General features: G+C 39.2%; 1 protein-coding gene across 1 annotated transcript in view; it reads right to left on the bottom strand.

Annotated features, from left to right (window-relative positions):
• The window catches only part of ROR1 (receptor tyrosine kinase like orphan receptor 1), a 400,652-nt gene that overhangs the window by 120,552 nt on the left and 259,542 nt on the right, over window positions 1-20,558 (bottom strand). Inside the window, exons 3-4 of the mRNA XM_043575173.1 lie at window positions 8,934-9,221; window positions 8,226-8,256 (exon numbers count right to left, since the gene is read on the bottom strand). Coding sequence (XP_043431108.1) covers window positions 8,226-8,256; window positions 8,934-9,221 — 319 coding nt within the window. The remainder of the gene's footprint in view (window positions 1-8,225; window positions 8,257-8,933; window positions 9,222-20,558) is intronic.

The raw sequence follows: 20,558 nt of genomic DNA, 5'->3' as shown, positions 1-20,558 counted from the left end.
GATAAAGAAAAACAAAACTGGAGGTGCCACAATCCTAGATTTCAAAATATACTACAAACAGTATGGTACTGGCACAAAAATAGACATACAGATCAATAGAACAGAACAGAGAGCCTAAAACTAAACCTACATTTACATGATCAATTCATCTATGACAAAGGAGGCAAGAATATATGATAGGGAAAAGACAGTCTCTTCAATGGTGCTGGAATGGTGCTGGAAAAATTGGACAGCTACATGTAAAAGAATGAAACTGGAGCCTATCTTACACCATACATAAAAATAAACTCAAACCAGATTAAAGACCTAAATATGAGACCTGAAACCATAAAAATTCTAGAAGAGAACACAGGCAGGAATTTCTTTGACATTGGCTATAGCAACATTTTTCTAGACATGTCTCCTCAGGCAAGAGAAACAAAAGCAAAGATAAATTATTGGGACTACATCGAAATAAAACTTTTGCATAGCGAAGTCAACAAAATAAAAGACAACCTATGGAATGGGAGAAGATATACACAAATGACATATCCTATTAGGGGTTAATATCCAAAATATATAAGGATCTTAGACAACACAAAAAGATCCCCACAAATAGTCTAGTTTTTAAAAATGGTGGGAGGTGACCTGGGTGGCTTAGTCAGCTAAGTGTCCATTTCTTGATTTTGGCTCAGGTCATGATCTCACGGTCATGAGATGGAGCCTGGATTGGGCTCCACAATGACAGCACCGAGCCTGCTTGGGATTCTCTCTCTGTCCCTCCCCTGCTCACACTATCTCAAAATAAATAAATAAACATTTTTAAAAAATGGGAAGGAGGCCATTTTTCTAAAGAAGACAAACATGACCAAGGGACACATGGAAAGATGCTTAACATCACTTATCATCAGGGAAATGCAAATCAAAACCACAAGGAGATATCACCTCACACCTGTTAAAATGGCTAAAATCAAAGAGACAAGAAATAACAAGTGTTGGTGAGGATGTGGAGAAAAAGGAACCCTTGTACACTGCTGATGAGAATATTAAGTTGGTGTAGCCACTGTAGAAAATGGTATAGAGGTTCTTCAAAAACTTAAAAATATAAGTACAATATGATCCAGTAATTCCACTACTGGATATTTACCCAAAGAAAACAAAAACACTAATTCTAAAAGATATATGCATCACTATGCTTCCTGTAGCATTATTTTTTTTTAATTTTTTTAACGTTTATTTATTTTTGAGACAGAGAGAGACAAAGCATGAACAGGGGAGGGGCAGAGAGAGAGGGAGACACAGAATCTGAAACAGGCTCCAGGGTCTGAGCGGTCAGCACAGAGCCCGACGCGGGGCTCGAACTCACAGACCATGAGATCATGACCTGAGCAGAAGTCAGACTCTTAACTGACCGAGCCACCCAGGCGCCCCCCTGTAGCATTATTTACAATAGTCAAGATACAGAAGCAATCTAAGTGCTCACTGATAGACAAATGGATAAGGAAAAAGTGGTGTATATATATATATGTGTGTGTGTGTGTGTGTGTGTGTGTGTGTGTATACAAAGATATATATGTATATATATATACAAAGATATATATGTATGTATATATATTTTTTTTCTGTGTGTGTGTGTATGTGTGTCTCTCTCTCTGCCCCTCCTCCACTTATGCTGTCTCTCTCTCTCAAAAATAAACAAACATTAAAAAATAAAACAAAAAAATCAATGTAACAGATCACATTGATATAATAAAGTTTTAAAAAAAGACATGATCATCTCAATAGACATAGAAAAAGCATCTGGCAAAATCAAACACACTCTCATAATAAAAAAAATCACACAACTTGAGGCACCCGGGTGACTCAGTCAGTTAAGCGTCTGACTTTGGCTCAGGTCATGATCTCATAGTTGTGGGTTCAAGACCCACATCAGGCTCCGTGCTGACAGCTAGGAGCCTGGAGCCTGCTTCGGATTCTGTGCCTTTCTCTCTGTATCTCCCCTGCTCGCATTTTGTCTGTCTGTATGTCTCTCTCTCTTTTAAAAATAAATAAACATTTTAAAAATAATTTTTTTAAATAACACCACAAAATAAGAATAAAAGAATAAAGGAAGGGGCGCCTGGGTGGCGCAGTCGGTTAAGTGTCCGACTTCAGCCAGGTCACGATCTCGCAGTCCGTGAGTTCGAGCCCCGCGTCAGGCTCTGGGCTGATGGCTCGGAGCCTGGAGCCTGTTTCCGATTCTGTGTCTCCCTCTCTCTCTGCCCCTCCCCCATTCATGCTCTGTCTCTCTCTGTCCCAAAAAAAATAAATAAACGTTGAAAAAAAAATTAAAAAAAAAAAAAGAATAAAGAAATTGTGGTTTATATACACAATGGAATACTACTTGGCAATGAGAAAGAATGAAATCTGGCCATTTGTAGCAACGTGGATGGAACAGGAGGGTATTATGCTAAGTGAAATAAGTCAGGCAGAGAAAGACAGATACCATATGTTTTCACTCATATGTAGATCTTGAGAAACTTAACAGAAGACCATGGGGGAGGGAAAGGGGGGAAAAAAGTTACAGAGAGGGAGGGAGGCAAACCATAAGAGACTCTTAAATACTGAGAACAAACTGAGGGTTGATGGAGGTCGGGGAGAGGGGAAAGTGGGTGATGGGCATTGAGTAGGGCACCTGTTGGGATGAGCACTGGGTGTTGTATGGAAACCAATTTGACAATAAATTATGTTTAATATAAAAAAAGAATAAAAGAAAATGTCCTCAATCTGATAAACACATTTACAAAAAACCCACAGTTAGCATCATAAAAGCTTTCCTCTTAGAATAAAGAAAAAGACCAGAATGTCCATTCTTGCCACTTCTATTTAACATTATACTGAAGTTTCTAGCTACAGTAACTAGGCAGGAAAAATAAAAATGAAAATCATATAGATTGAAAAGGAAAAATTGAAACACTATCTATTTGCAGATGATATGATCTTGTACATAGAAAATCATAAGGAATCCACAAAAAAACTATTAGGGCAAATAAATGAGCTCGGTATGGGTGCAAAATACAAGATCAATTTACAAAAATCAGTTTTATCTCTATAGAGTTGCAACGAAGAATCTGAAAGCGAAATTAAAAAAAAACAAATTCCATTTCTAATAGCATGAGAAATAATAAAATATTTAGAAATAAATTCAACAGAAGAGGAGCAAGTCTTGAATATTGATATGAACAAAACATCAGTGAAAGAAATTTAACATATGGAAAGAGCCTGAACTCATGGATTGGAAGATTTAATGTTTTTAGATGGCAATACTACCCAAATTAATCTACAGATTCATTGCAATCCTTATCAAAACTCTAGCTGGCTTTTAGGCAGAAATTGACAGGCTAACTCTAAAATTCACATGAAAATGCAATAGGCCCCAGAATAGCTTCCCCAAAAAATCTTGAAAAAGGAGGTCAAGGATAATGTTGCGGAATGTGATGGTCAGATTTATGTGTCAAGTTGGCATAGAAAGGATGAAGTACTGATGTATGCTGTAACATGAATAAATCCTGAAAACATGCTAAGTGAGGGAAGCCAGACACAAAAGGACAAACAGTATATGACTCTACTTACATGAAATATCTAGAATAGGCAAACTCATAGAGACATAAAGTAGATTGGAGATTATCAGGGGATGAGAGGAGTTTCTTTAGGAGATAATGAGAATGTTCTGAAATAAGATAGTGGTGAAGGTTATATAAACTCTGTGAATATACTAAAAACACTAAGTTTTATACTTTAAAATGGCCAATTTGATGGTATGTGAACTATATTTCAGTAAAACTGTTTTGTTTTTGTTTTTGTTTTAAAGAAGGGCCCCTTCCCTGGACCTACTGAAAAATAAGTTTAATATACACATGGGGTCCTCTGCCCCTTGGGATCTGGGATTCGGGGCTGCCATAATGTAACCAAACCTTAAACATCCACCCCTGTGACTAACACTGTTCTGCCCCAGGGATCATTTCTCTACATCCCTTGCCCTAGGTTCTTAGAACAGGGCAGTGTTCTAAGTGATCAGTGATTGTATACTGTGAAAGTCTGTGTGTTGAGTCACTACCAATGGAGGAGATGGGCACTGCTTGGAGCACAGGAAGGACTGCAGTGGCAAAAATACTTCAGGAAGAGAAAAGATTAATCAACATGTCAAATTCTTCCTCAGTGGATTCTTGCACAAGAAACTATCATTCTCAATATTATCAAGCATCCGTTTTCTTATTTTTCTTTATATTCTGAAAGTTCTTACAAATTAGGATAATATTTGCAAGATTATAGTCTCATGGCTGGGAATAATTTCACAATATTAAGTGTTACGAGTTGAACTGTGTTCCCTCAAAATTCATATGTTGAAGTCCTAATCCCCAGGACCTTAAAATGTGACCTTATTTGGAAATAGGGTCTTTACAGGGGTAATTAAGTTAAAATGAGGTCATTGGAGTGGGTCATAAATGGTGTCATTATAAAAAGGGGAAACTTGGGGACACCTGGCTGGGTCAGTCAGTAGGGCATGTAACTCTTGACCTTAGGATTGTGAGTTCGAGCTCCACGTTGGGTATAGAGATTACTTAAAAATAAAATCTTTAAAAAAAGGTGGGGGGGATTTGGAGACATGTGCACAGAGGGAGAATGCCATGTAAATATCATGGCAGAAATTGAGATGATGCATTGACAAGCCAAAGAATTATGGTAGGTCACCAGAAGAAGACAGAAATCTTTCTTCACAGCCTTCAGAACAAATTAACCTTGCCAACATCTTGATTTAGAACTTCTAAGCTCTAGAACTGTAAGACAATAAATTTCTGTCGTTTAAGCCAATTCAGTATTCTTTGTTACAGCAGCTGTAGAAAACTAACACATTAAACAATTTATATTGTTCTTAGATTTGTGCATATATAGGATAACAGGAAGCATGATGCTGACTTACAGATGAAATTACATATTGTATAATAATATGATATAATATTTTGTAATATCATGTGATTACTTATCATATGACACCATATGTAATATATATGATAATATATACTATAACAACCTATACAATATATATAATAGGTTAATGATTACATTATTATTGATTATTAATTATAATTAATTAATTAATAATGATTATTATTATAATGTTTCATTATATATTGTGCAATATTATGTGATTCTTTATCATATGGTCCCATTACTATGTTTGAATATGCTATATAAAGTTCTTAGTTCATTTGCTATAATTCTTAGCAAATTGAACTATTGCTTTAGGAATTTAATTAATAATTACAGCTGCTACTGGCTCAGGGAGTACAATTTCTTCACATTAAAATTAGTTTTAAAAAACTAAATATTACAATAACTGAAGAAAGTTTTTGTCTAACTTGGCATTGTTGTCAAAAGAATGCATGCTAAAATCTCGTGTAAAAGTCTGTGTAAAATGACAAAAGCAGTCATTTTGCTGAAATGAAGGCAATAAAAAAATAATGGAACTAATATATAACAATCTATGAATCATATATAATATCTCTGGCCATGAACAAAACACCCAGACAAGCATAATAATGATTAAAGTAGTCATTTTTGATAGTTCTTGGCTTGTAGTCATACACAAACCATAACTTTATAAGTATTTTTTGATTTTGTCATTATGAAGGTATATTTGTCAATGTGGGAGGACAGAACATATTTCATTTAACAGTTTGCTAGCTTGATTTATAACTTCTAAATATTTAGACGTGTGGTATGTGGGCCTCCACTTGTACTCATGCCCTGGGCCCTATAATTGTTAGGGGTGGGCCAGGACCCAGCAATGACAGAAGAAATAAAGCCTGAAGCTAAGAACAGAAGCCAAACTAACGTCTCAGGCTTGCTCCTACTACATAGTAAAATGCCATTCATGTGGAAACCTGATGTAGTCTCTCGAAGGAGTGACAAGTGTCTCACCACCTTTGCCTTCCTAGACCATTATCTCAAGGACCCTCCAAGTCCTCCATTGGAGATTGTGTAGCTTTGTGGTCTCAAATGGCACTTGGCTCTCACCAGGATTCATTCACCCAAAACATTTCGCTATGTCGTGGACTTGTATTGTACTTTGCAGTCACTCTGCTGCACCACCTTCAAGTAAACAGAGCAATGTTTCAGCTACATTTCACTCCTACCTTGGAAAAAGTATTGTGCAGTTTGACAAAAGACTTTCAGAGCAACCCTCAAAGCTGTGATAGTCACCATGGCTATCATTTTGTTACATTCTACCTGACCTCTTGTAGTGAGATCTGCCTGCTTGTTGGGGGCTATGAGGATAGGGAAGGAAGCTAGCATTCTATCTCGGTTACAGAAGAACTCTTAGAAATAGGGTTCAGTGGTGGCAGTAGTGAAAAGAGAAAAAAAGTAGGATATGTCACCAGTTTCTAACAGAAAGAGAAAAAAGTCCATCAAAATGCCAACTGGCAATGCCAAAACAAGTATGTAGACTGTCCTGCAAAAGGCCCCATGGGATTTCCAACTTCGATTGTATTTTACTGTAGCTCCCTCCAAGCTAACATGGCAACTGTACATTTCATGCTCCTGCTACTAATCTGATGGATAATCAGACAGCTAACATGAAACAGGGGGGCCTGACATCAAAGGATACTTTTAGCTGTGGCTGAGCATCGTTAAGGACATCAATATCTTCTCCATAGATATCAGCTCATGAAAGCGGTACACTATCTTTGTATAAAATTGAAAACCATGAGAGACTCAGACTGGGCTCATCAGAAAGATGGTAACAAAGGAAGAATGAAAAATTCAAGAAGTAAGGACATATACATGTTTAAAAATAATTTTGATAATAAAAAAGTAATTCTCTGATGCAAATACAACAGGTAGGACGTCAGTTGCTCAGTGCTTCATAGTAAAGGCAGATTAGTAAACTGCATTCATCAAACTTGGATGCAGATTATCTGCCACATTTGAAGCACAGATTAATAGGAACAAATAAGGCACCAGAGTGGGAAGCATTTTTACAGCAAGTAACAAAAGTTTTAATCTCAGTTTAAATAAGACTTCAAAAGGATTCCACATATCAACCAATAGTGAGATTTAAAAAAAAAAAAAAAAAGATAAGCTTCAAGAATGCAAAGCAGAGCAACCAAAACTGCAGACCTGTTTTAAGATCAATCAATATTCTCTACCTAGACGAGTAGAATGCAATTAGCACTTGGGTGATTTTAAAGGCTCTTTTACAGTTGCCTTTAATTGGCTGATGAAATAACAGAACAGTGTGGCTGAGGGCCAATGTTTATTTTTACCCATTACCTGTTTTATTAATGGGATTGTGGGCCACTGGGCCTCCAGGCACACACAAATATATTAAAATATCCCACACTGTAATTAAGTGGCACAGAGGGGATTAGAGCAAATTAAGTGGCTGTTATATTTGCTGTGGGTGTAGTCTAGGTCAGACATTCTGATGCTCTCGTGGTAGAGCCCCAATAAATTTTACTTCGGAAGCGTATCTTCGGAAGAAGATATTTTCTTGCAGAGCAAGGGTTTTTAATAAATGGCTCTCTCCACCTAAATAAAAATATAAAGAAAAATGCCCCAAGTGGATGCTCCTACAGTGAAAGAATAGAACACCATAGCCAGGGGAAAGATCGAGCGCATCAAGAATAGCATCAGTTTAAGAAATGAGATCTTTAGATTCCAGTAACAAAGGACTCAAAATGAATCGAACTTGTGTGTAATTCTCAAACCGGCACAGGGCTTTCTTCTCCTATGTGAGTCAGAACTTCTGTCTCTGGGTTCTTTTAAGGCAATAAAAATAAGGTGATCACCCAACTGTTGGCCTGTTGGATAACTAGAGCATCAGGAATGCAACACTATCAGATACACAGAAGAGAGCCTTTCAGGCTAAAAACCTAAACCAGCATGGTATTGTTTTTTGTTTGATTTGACCAAATCCACTGTGGCAACTAAATGTTAGATTAATTTTAAAATAGAAAATGTAAGCAGATATTTGCTTTCATCAACATGTTCACAACCAACATGACCACACTTGAAGTTACTGCTGGTGCTGGTCTCTTGTGAATCTTCATATCAGAGAAAAAGCAAAATGGAATGAGGGTAGGGCAAAATGGAATGAAATCTGGAACAGTGTTTTGGCCCAAGAAGAGGACAACTTTGCCTTTGCCCTAAAAACCTTTGGAGAAACACTTCGAAGTGACAAGAAGGGAGATAAATGTACTTACGAGGATCCTGGACTTGCAGTGGGAGGGGGGCCTGGAGAAAGGAAAGGAAAGCAAAAAAAAAAAAAAAACAACAACAGTCAGTCTAGGTTATTGGAGGGTAAGTGTGGGTACAGTCAAACCATTCCAGATTGAAGTTCTCAACCACCCTGAGGTGATATTTATTTTTCTGGGATTTATTATTTTGCTTCAGTTCCCCACAACCACCTCGAAGAAAAAAAAACATACCAGTGAGAACCTGTCTATACCCCACACAGTTCAGGGCCTGGAAAATGCTAAGACAAGTGCTAACAAATGAGTCACTAGAGTAGGCATCCTCACGCTGCATGGGGAGTCTGCAGGGGGAGGCTGAGTGGTTATAGGATCACACGGATAGGGACAGCAGGAGTCTTTGATGGCATCTTGACAGAGAAAGGGCATACATGTGTCGAACTTCCCATCTTCTCTCCCACTGGCATGGTGGTTTAGAGCAGGGCTCTGGGATCAGACAGATCGAGACTCCACTCCTGCTCTACTATTTACCAGCTGGGCAACCACGCACATGCTACTTAACTACTGGGTCTTGGCCTACTTACTTGTAAAATGGATGCATCTGTACCAGCTTTCAGGTTGCCAGGCACATAGGACATTCTCAGTGTGTTCCCGTTCCCTCCCTCCTCACCCTCAGGGAGAATGATGGCCAAAGGCCATCCCCAGCAGGAGGTGGCTTACCAAACTTGACGAACAAGACTCCCGTGGTAGAAACCACCTTCTTGCCATTTGTTGCCACGCACTGGAAGTAGCCTGTATCTGTGGTGTCAAGATTTCTAATCCGCAGTCTAGAGCCATAGTTGGTTGCCCGAAATGAGATCCTCCGGGGCTCCTGGACCACAGGTGCATCATTTTTGAACCAGCGGATGGTAGGAGGTGGATTACCAGAGACTTTGCAGTGCAGTTCAGCTGTCTGCCCCAGGGACGTGGTGATGTTATTCATCGGTTCATCAAGGGTCAGGTAAGAATCTGTGAGCACAGGGTGAAGGAGGCAGATGAGAGGGGCAGACAGCTAACGAGCATCTCCAGGCAACCCCAATCCACTCCAATGTGCCCCAGCACCAGAGAGAAACTGAACAGGAGAGGCATGGTGGAGACAGACAAGGCATGAAATTTTACATTTACTGAGACCCCACGACTGCTAAACAATCATCCACGGAGTCTGCTGCTTACAAGGAAATGTGATACTAACCATCGCTTAAAACCCAAAGTTTTCAAATGATTATATAGTAACTCGTGGATAAGTAAATGTACTTTCTAAGCCAAGACAGAATGAGATTTTGTTTCAAAGTATAGAAATATACATGTGCCTTGTTACAGACTCAAACAGTACAGTGAAGAAGAAAAAGCAGCAAAATTCACCTCTAATTTCTCTGCTCCCAAATAACATCATTCTTAACATTCTGGCAAAGATTCTTTCAGTTTATCTACTTTTGATAAGAAAGCATGAAAAACTGGAAAAGCAGGAGCACATATTTACATCCACAGGGCACAAGATCAAGAAGGATGCTGAATCTTCTTGCCAGTGATGATATAAGCGTTACAAAGGCCAGCCAGGTCACTGGCAGACGAAGTAATGAGGCAATGAATATTTCCATAATGTTACTCATATCAACCATTAACATGTTACAATATACAATTCTATAGATTCAACTTCTAATTGAGACATAATTTACATTTTAGGAAATGTACCAATCTAAAGGTATACATTTCCATAAGTATTGACAAATGCATATATCCATGTAACCAACACCCTTACCAAGAGAGAGAGCATCATGAACATCCCAGAAAGTACCCCAAGGATCCTTTGTAGTCAATCCTTGCTTCCACCTGCACCCTTGCCTCCATTGTAGGCAACTGCAGTTCTGATTTCTATCATCATAATTTTGTCTGTTCTACAATTTCATACAAATAGAATCATACTGTACGTACACTTTGTGTTTGGCTTCTTAGAGATTTATTACATGAAACATTTTAAAAATGAAATAAATTTTATTTAAGCATATTCCTCAATACTACATTTTAAACCTCACATTGATATTACTTGCAGAATCCAGTTGCAGAGAAAATAATTTATTACTTAAAAATTAAGTTCAATATATATATTTTTTTAATTGGTCTCTTATTCATATATAAGGACTTTTCTTTGGCTTCGTTTTCCCAGACCAGCCATTCTTGGGTAGGTCTCCCCTGCCATACCCTCCCATTGTCCCCTGTAATTCCCTGAACCCCAACCTGGGATGGCTTATTAAGCAGCTGTCCTCTCTGCAGGACTATAAACCCATAAGGGCAAGCATCTAGAATTTTTTTTTAATGTTTTTTAATTTATTTTTAGAGGAGAGAGAGACAGAGCATGGGTGGGGGAGGAGCAGAGAGAGAGGGAGACACAGAATTCAAAGCAGGCTCCAGGCTCTATGATGTCAGCACAGAGCCCGATGCGGGGCTCAAACTCACAAACAGCGAGATCATGACCTGAGCCGAAGTCTGCCACTCAACCGACTGAGCCACCCAGGCGCCCCTAGAATGTTTGGGTCATCACTGCATCTTCAGTGTATCCTACTGTCTAGCAGCATTGTCCAATAGAACTCTTTGTAATGATGGAAATGTTCTATAATCTTCATTGTAAATGGTAGCTGCTAGCTACAGGTGAGCTACTGAGTACATGATATGTAACTAAAGCTACTGAGGAACTGCATTTTTCAATTAAATTTGAACGGCCACACGTGACTAGTAGCTACTGTATGGTACAGCACAGGCAGAGCATAGTAGATTTGTTGAATTTAATGGAACTCTGTTGAAAAATAACCTTTTTTTGGAGATATCTAAGGTGTTAATTTAAGTACCCAAATTGCTATAAAAATGCTTTCATAAATGTCCAAAATAAATGACTCGTTGTTTACCTTAATTTTCCACAAAAAGATTGGGGAGAAATGTCAAAGTCTAGGCAGCCCCACAGAAGTACGTCATACATGTGAATGACATTTATCATATGTGAGTGGTAGAAAACAGATTAAGTATGACTATCACTCACTGTGTTACTGTAATGACACTTTTCATCCCACTTAAACCACTGAATAATTATCCTTCATAACAGAATCACAAGGCCATAAATTAGTTTGCTAATGCCTTGCTTCTTTATATTCTGATCTTTATCTCTGATATTGTTCCTATAATCTATATACATATATACTCAATCTGTGAATGTGTTTGCTGATAGATATACGCACATGTGTTCCTAAGGTGTTTGAGCTACGACCAGACTAGACAGACTAATTAACAGGTGACTTTATGGTGCTGTCATCATGGCTTCACAGACCCATCTCCTACCTAGAGAATAGCTAACTTTGTAGCCTCTGTAGAAAAGAAACATAGAGATAGCAATGCCAATATAAACATAGTGAATAATCCTCCATTGGGCAGGTTCTGAAATTCTATTGATTGGGTTTGAATTCTGGGTCTGCCCCCAGTTATCTGAGTGAACTTAGGCAAGCTACTTAACCTCTGAGTACCTCAGAGGCAACTGAAAAAATAGGAATAATAAATCAGGCAAAATTGTTAGAGCATTAAAATTAAATTGGGTAACACATGGGATGCACTTAAACTAGTGCGGGGCAAAAAAGTAAGCACTCAAAATGTTAATCACTGTTATTGTGATTCTTCTTATAATAACAATTTTTGTATAATACTTTTCAGGTTACTCAATCTCATGTTCTCCTCTAACAATCTGGTAAAGTAGGAAAGAAGCATTAATTATCATGATGAGGAAATCACATCTCAGAGATGCACTGACTGGCCCCATGGTTTTACAGAGAGCTGCACATTGTCCCCAGAGCCTCCAGCACTAATGGCCTTCAATTCTTAGGCTCAGCCAAGCACTTAAAGTTCAACTGAGCCAGCTGGCCAATATGGTAGTGAGAACAGATAGACTATTTAGAATCCTATAGTATGCCAGGGGATTTACCTCAGTATTCACCCGCTCAATAGCCCCACACAGGAGGAATTGTTATTGCTTTACAATGAGGAGACCTAAGACCAGAGAGGTTAAGTGACTTGCTCAAGGTCACATGGCTGAACTGAGGTCTAATCCAGACCTCTCTGACTTCCATTCCACCAGACAGCTTTGGCAGCTCGAGCCCCACTGGGGGGTGGGGACAGAATTCAAACTTCGGCCCTAAAATAGAGCAAGCTGGGGACACACATACACACCCACGTGCCCTTAAGCCCTGCCAGGATTGTCTAGTTAATGGGTCTAAGCTTCAGCCATTGTTCTGGTTTCCCTCCAGAGGCCAGGTAACTCACCTGACCTGGTATCAGGTTCCCCTGCCTATTCCCTGACAAGCCCTTCTCCCTGAGGGCCTGTTTTCTGTCCTTTAATAGGGTGGGTCCAGCCTTTAGCTGGAGGGGTCTCCAGAGTGACGAGAGGTGTCATCACCTAGGTACCTCCACAGCCTGGTTCTCCCCTCCCAGATTTCTACCTTCTTTTTTTTAAATTTTTTTTTTCAACGTTTATTTATTTTTGGGACAGAGAGAGACAGAGCATGAACGGGGGAGGGGCAGAGAGAGAGGGAAACACAGAATTGGAAACAGGCTCCAGGCTCTGAGCCATCAGCCCAGAGCCTGACGCGGGGCCCGAACTCACGGACCGCGAGATCGTGACCTGGCTGAAGTCGGACGCTTAACTGACTGCGCCACCCAGGCGCCCCTCTACCTTCTTTCAATATTGAAGCTACCCAACACCAAGCCACACTCCCCAGAGGCCAGGGTAATAGCTGCTGGGTGCATTACCTGCTGAGTTTTAGTCAAAAACCAAAGTCACTTCTCTTTCATTTTCCCAGACAAGTGGTTGCAGCCAAAGCCCAGCAAGCTTTATGGCCAAGCCCACATATCATATAAAAAGGTGAGCTGCAACTTTAAACTATGTCTTTGGCTCTAAACTGCAATTACTTTACATGATACCAGAAGCACAGGCACACAGAGTTTTAAGTTTTTTCTTCTAAAAACATAAATTAGGCAAGAACCAGAGAGTTCCATAAAGGAAGATAGTCTTTCAAGTACCCTGTGATGGTGTACTTAAATTTATTGAAAACAAATTAGTGAGGGCTGATCTAAGGCACAAAATCAACCTTCATAGACTCTGGAGCCAGAATGCCTGAATTCATGTCGTGGTTCTGCCACTTATCGGCTGTGTGACCTTGGGCAAATTACTTAACCTCTCTGTGTCTCAGTTTTGTCATCTGTGAAATTAGTATACTAGTATCTTCCTAATAGGGCTATTTCAAGGATTACATGAATTAATATATAGCAAGTGCTTTGACAAGGGTCTGGCCGCAAGCAGCATGTGAGTTTCTGGTATTAGCTATATTTTTCTTTTCTTTTTCTTACAAATATCTTATTCATAAAAATAGGGGGGTGATCATTCATCCAACTGATTGGTGCCTGGCCAAGTCTGGCAGATTTACAGCAAAGGACACCTGAGGGGTGAAGTCACCTGCCTGAGATCACATAACTAATAACTAATAGGGAAGAGTGGTTAATTTGTCCATGAAGTTCTATAAAAAATCTACCTAAAAATGCAAAGGAGGATTACAGGGCATCTTGAAATCAGTGTAGTAGCTGGCCCAAGCCGTATATGTCCAGAGAGAACAAAGGAAGCGTAAACAAATCTTTGTGTTTACGGAACAAAAGAGACTTGCCACAAATGCAGGGAATTTGGTTTTAACTTTTCACTGATAAAGAATAATGTTCAAATTTGTTTGCCATCTGTAGCTGCTCACTTAGAACAAGCAAATGGTCTGGTCCTCAGTTTGGCAAAGACTAGAAGCATCAGAACAACATTTGGCCTAAACAACATGAAAGCATTCTGTGACTGGAATAAGATAAAATAAAATAAAAACGCATGTCTGTATCATTACTATCAGTCTTGTTGTTAACAAGCCCCTGGCTACGATCCATTCTCTTTCCAGAACCAGCTGGATCCTTCTGTAGCAGCCTCAGGGACCACACTCGGGGATCCACTTCTCTTCTCTACTCCCAAAGCTTGGTGTGGCCACTGCAGGCTGTGACCTCTGACAATGTGTGCTTGAGCCACGTCATTCTTCTTTCCCTTCTTCCCCAGTTGGCAGACTGGCCAGTAGCAGGTGGGGTATAATCTGGCTTGAGAGAGAAAAATATTCCAATTCTGCTGACTCTACCCTCTAGTTTTGTGTTACTGTGTCTCCCAGTGGTGGTACTGGTAGTAATGATGATAATGATAAAAACATCAACAATGATGGTACAATAGTGATAGTGATACTAGTTAAGACCTAAAGGGTATTTACTATTATGGCATGTGTTGTTACAAACTATTGTTGTTATTCTCATCTCACACATCAGAAATCTAAGGCACAGAGAGGGGTAAGAAAGTTGTTCAAGACCCCACGGACAATAAGTACAAGTAAATCAAATTATTGATTCAATGCAATTATGATCAAAATCCCAGCAAGACATTTTATGGATATGGACAAACTGGTTCTAAAGTTTATATGGAAAGGCAAAAGATCCAGAATAGCCAAAACAGTATTTAGGGAGAAGATCAAAGTTGGAGGACTGACATACCCAAGTTCAAGTCTTGATATAAAACTACAGTAATCAAGATAGTGTGACAGAATGGACAAATAGATCAATGAAATAGAGCAGAGAGCCCAGAAATAGACACACATAAATACAGTCAACTGATCTTTGACGAAAAGCAAAGGCAATAGAAAGGAACAAAGAGAATCTTTTCAACAAACAGTGCTAGGACAACTGTACATCCACAGGCAAAAAAAAAAAAAAAAAGGAATCTAGACACAGATCTTACACCTTTCACAAAAATTAACTCAAAATGGATCACAAACCCAAATGTGAAATGCAAAATTATAAAACTCCTGGCAGATAACTTAGGAGAAAATCTAGATGATCTTGAATACCAAAATGACTTTTTAGATACTACCCAGAAGATATGATCCATGAAAGGAGTAATTGATAAGCTGGACTTCATTAAAGGTAAAAAACTTGTGCTCTGCAGAAGACAATGTCAAAAGAATGAGAAGAAAAGCCACAATATAGGAGGAAATATTTGCAAAAGAAACATCTGATAAAGGAATGTTGCCCAAAATACACAAAGAACTTAAAAAAATTTTTTAATGTTTATTTCTGAGAGAGAGAGAGGACAGGAGGAGGGGAGAGGCCAAGAGAAAGGGAGACACCAAATCCAAAGCAGGCTCTAGGCTCTGAGCTGCCAATACAGAGCCCGACGCACGGCTCAGACTCACGAACTGTGAGATCATGACCTGAGCTGAAGTCAGACGCTTAACTGACTGAGCCATCCAGGAGCCCCAAGAATTCTTAAAACTCAATGAGAAAGCAAAAACCTGATTAAAAAACAGACTAAGACTTTAACAGATACCTCATCAAAGATACAAAAATGGCAAATAAGCATGTGAAAAAATACTCCATATCGGATGTCATTAGGTAAATGCAAATTAAAACAAGATACCACTATATACCTATTAGAATGGCCAAAATACAGAACACTGACAATGCCAAATGTTGGTGAAGATGTGAAGTAACAGGAACTCTCATTCATTGCTAGTGGGAATGCAAAATGTTATAGCTACTCTGGAGGACAGTTTGTCAGTTTCTTACAAAACTAAACATATTATTACCATATGATCTATCAATCTTGCTCCTTGGCATTTACCCCAAGGTGATGAAGGCTTAATATTCACACAAAACCCTTCATACAGATGTTTGTAGATTTATTCACAACTGCCAAAACCTTGAAGAAAACCTTCAGTGGGTGAATGGATAAACTGTAGTACATCTAGACAATGGAATATTATTCAGCACTAAAAGAAAATGAACTATCAAGCCATGAAAAGACATGAAGGAAACTTAAGTGCATATTATTATTATTATTTTAATATAATTTATTATCAAATTGGTTTCCATACAACACCCAGTGCTCATCCCAACAAGTGTCCTCGTTAATGCCCATCATCCACTTGCCCCTCTCTCCTACCCCCCATCAACCTTCAGTTTGTTCTCTGTATCTAAGAGTCTCTTATGATTTGCCTCTCTCCCTCTCTGTAACCTTTTTTTCCCCTCCCCCTCCCCCAAGGTCTTCTGTTAAGTTTCTCAAGATCCACATATGAGTGAAAACATATGGTATCTTTCTGTGACTGACTTATTTCACTTAAGTGCATATTATTAAGTGAAAAAAGTCAATCTGAAAAAGCTACATGTTGTACAATTTCAACTATATGACACTCTGGAAAAGGTAAAACCATAGAGATAGAAAAAGATGAGTGGTTGCCAGGGGATTGGTGGGGGGGGGGGGGTGGGCAGGCAGGGGATGAATGAATAAGCGGGACTTAGAGGATTCTTAGGGTGCTCTATAATGGGGGGGGGGGGTACATGTCATTACAACCAATAGAATGTACAACACCAAGAGTGAACTGTAATATAAACTATAGGCTTTAGATGGTTATGATGTGTTCACCAATTGTATGATGTTGTGGGAGGATGTTGATAATGGGGAAGGCTATGCATGAGTGGCAGCGGGGGGTATATACAAAATCTCTGTATCTTACTCTTAATTTTGCTGTGAACCTAAAAACTGCTCTAAAAAGAATAGTCTTTAAAAAAATTAGATGTTCTAATTTTTTGTTCTAGGAAACAAGTTCTCAAACCTTTGGTTTCAAGACCATTAAATACTCTAAAATATTGACGACCTCAAAGAGAAAATTTACAAACATTTGTTTACTAATTTATTGAAATATTAAAAAATAAGCTCATTACTTATTAACATGAAAAATATATTTCAGTGAAAAATAACTATATTTTTTATACACACATAAATAGTGAGAAGGATGGCATTGTTTTCTATCGTTGTGAATCTATTTGGCTTAAGAGCAGACAACTGGATTATCCTCTTTTTGCATTCAATCTGTTGAGATAGGTTGTTTTGGTCAAAGTATATGAAGAAAATGTGGCTTTACACAGCTGGTAAGGGGAGGGGTATTTTAATAGCCTTTTCAGATAATTTAGAATATTCTTCTGTGATACTACACTGAAATTTAACAAGTGGTAGTTTCTTAAAGGTTAGTTGTGATGTGAAATCTGATAGGGATCAGTGAACTTTTCATAACCTGTTACATTAAAATGGATTGGTTTATCTTGCACTTTAAAGATCTTTTATCTACATACAATTTTGTAACACATGAATTGCCCATTTAGAAAACATCGGTTCAATGAATTGCCAAGATGGGTAAACCGAATTAGGTAGATTTTCCAAATGTGAACACATTTAATTACATAGTAGAGAAAAATCATTTTTGTTAATATCACCACCAATCTCATCAATAAAGACTGGAAAGTTGTCGAGCTCGTGGTGGTGGCTAGGAGTTTTCCAAAATTTTAATTTTTGCTTAGAAGCTCAAATTTTATTATTGGTAATACCATCTCCTATTTACTTGAAGTGGCAGGCTTATTTTGTTCATTTTCAAGAATACTCAAAAATAACTAACCATAGTTTGACTGTCAATCTTTTAGGTTTTTTTGGTACAGTTGACAAGCAATGTTTTATTAGTTTCAGGTGTACAACATAGTGATTCAACTTCTCTATATGTTATACTATGCTCACAAGTGCAGCTACCATCTATTACCATACAACACTATTACAATACCACTGACTATATTCCCTATGCTGTACCTTTTATTCCTGTGACTTATTCATTTCACAAGTGGAAGGCTGTATCTCCCTCTCCCCTTCACCCCACCCCCTGCAACCATCAGTCCGTTCTCTGTATTTATAAGTCTGATTCTGCTTTCTGTTTCTTTTGTTTATTCATTTGTTTTATCAGATCCCACATATGAATGAAATCATATGGTATTTGTCCTTCTCAGCCTGTCATTTTTTTTAAGTAAAAAAGTGGGCAGTTCAGTTCACAACTCAACTGCTTTTCTTTGCGACAACCATAGTATTTCAGCAGTCAGCACATCTGGGTACCCATTTTGCCATATGGAATATTAAAGATAGGTACTCGTGGGTCAAGATTTAATTAATTTAATCATTAGTACTGCTTCACCAAAGACATTCTTTTTAAAAATTTTTAATGTTTATTAATTTTTTTAATTTTTTTAACGTTTATTTATTTTTGGGACAGAGAGAGACAGAGCATGAACGGGGGAGGGTCAGAGACAGGGAGACACAGAATCCAAAACAGGCTCCAGGCTCCGAGCTGTCAGCACAGAGCCCAACGCGGGGCTCGAACTCGCGGACCTCGAGATCATGACCTGAGCCGAAGTTGGCCGCCCAACCGACTGAGCCACCCAGGCACCCCGGATGTTTATTAATTTTTGAGAGAGAGTGAGAGAGAGGATGAGTGGGGGGACGGGCAGAGAGAGAAGGAGACACAGGATCTGAAGCAGGGTCCAGGCTCTGAGCTGTCAGCACAGACAGAGCCTGATGTGCGGCTCAAACTCACGAACCATGAGATCATGACGTGAGCTGAAGTCAGACGCTCAACCAACTGAGTCACCTAGGCACCTGAGCCACTGCACCTCAGCCACTCAGACACCCCTTCATCAAAGACATTCTTTTTTTTTTTTTTAATTTTAACTCACGAACCATGAGATCATGACCTGAGCTGAAGTCAGATGCTCAGCCAACTGAGTCACCTAGGCACCTCAGCCACTGCACCTCAGCCACTCAGACACCCCTTCATCAAAGACATTCTTTTTTTTTAATTTTAATGTTTATTTATTTTTGAGAGACAGACAGATTGAGGAGGGGAGGGGCAGAGAGAGAGGGAGACACAGAATCCGAAGCAGGTTCCAGGCTCTGGACTGTCAGCACAGAGCCCGAAGCAGGGCTTGAACTCACGAACCATGAGATCATGACCTGAGCCGAAGTCTGACACTTAACCAACTGAGCCACCCTGGAACCCCTGCCTAACCATTGCTTTTGTGTAATCAAGATGGGTAAACTGCAGTTCAGAGGACTTAAAGACTTATCCCAGACCTATCCCGGCCAACAAATGGCAAAGCCAGGAGCGGGACTCCAAGCGCAGTGCTCCTTCTGTCACGCTTGACAGCTGTTCTTCACCGCCCATCTGGGCCCTGGGTTGCTATGAAGTTCTCAGAACAAACTAGTTTAGCTTAGACCCTGTGCACCATAAGCCAGAGACCTCTCTCTGTATGGCCTGCTTCCCCTTTCTGAATAAGCAGCTTGGGATTTGGGGGCAACTCTAAGTGATTATGGCACTGGCCACAAAGATCTGGGCAAAGACCTGAGCAAATTTTGGGACTCTAAATAAAAAAAAAGATTTGATATTTTTGTAACATAGGAAAATGAAATACTAGTATTCTTTTAGTACCACCATGTCCTCCATTACCTGTAGAAAGTGATGATTATAGCTAACACTTTTGGAGCATTTACAAGGTGCCAGACAACCATTCTAAGTACACTGTACACATTAACTTCTTAATCTTGAAAACAATATCATGAGTTAGACCCTATTATTACCCTCATTTTAGAGATAAGGAAATGAGACACAGAGAGGTTAAGTACTTGCCTGAAGTCACACAGCTAGAAAGTGACAGAGCCAGGACCCAGACCCAGACCTTTGGACACAAGAGACCATATATTAGCCAATGCACCATTCTCAATAAACCCAGACTGTGGTCTTTCATGGTCCCCCACTTCCCTTAACCAGGACTACAGAATATTCTTGCCCTTTTTATGAGTCCATCCAGCACGTGACAATACCCACCGGCACTGAGAACAACTAAATCACTACCAGTTACATAGGACGTAACTAGAAGTCACCATTGAGAATGAGCTTTTTAAAATACAGTACAGGCATCGTTCACACTGATGCTTAATCAACCTAAAAAGTGAACTGTGAGAAAAAAGAAGTTAGTTTATGAGCTTTCTGGGAATTGAGACCCTATTTCCTCCTTTTTTCCTTTTTGTATTCCCCTTAGCACTCCATGTGTTATTGTGAACTTCGTAGGCATTTAATAAAGGCTGGTTGATTAAGTAAATGGAAGGCTCAAGTGTATTTCAGGCAAATGAGCTTTGGAGACACCCCATTTATTACTTACCCATTTGACAAGACGTCACATCCACAAATCCCTCCCAACATTTATTACTTAATTTTCAAAGTGCCCTCCCACCCTCCTCAGGGAGGGAGGTGGGGCCAAGAGTTATAGTCTCATTTTGACAGGTGAGGGAAACTGAGATATAAAGAGTTTAATGGTCTTTTTCCATGGCAACCCAGC

This window comes from Prionailurus bengalensis, chromosome C1, assembly GCF_016509475.1.
Source record: "Prionailurus bengalensis isolate Pbe53 chromosome C1, Fcat_Pben_1.1_paternal_pri, whole genome shotgun sequence".
Taxonomy (NCBI): domain Eukaryota; kingdom Metazoa; phylum Chordata; class Mammalia; order Carnivora; family Felidae; genus Prionailurus; species Prionailurus bengalensis.
The sequence above is the reverse complement of the archived record's forward strand: the minus strand, read 5'-3'. Positions and strand labels throughout refer to the sequence as shown.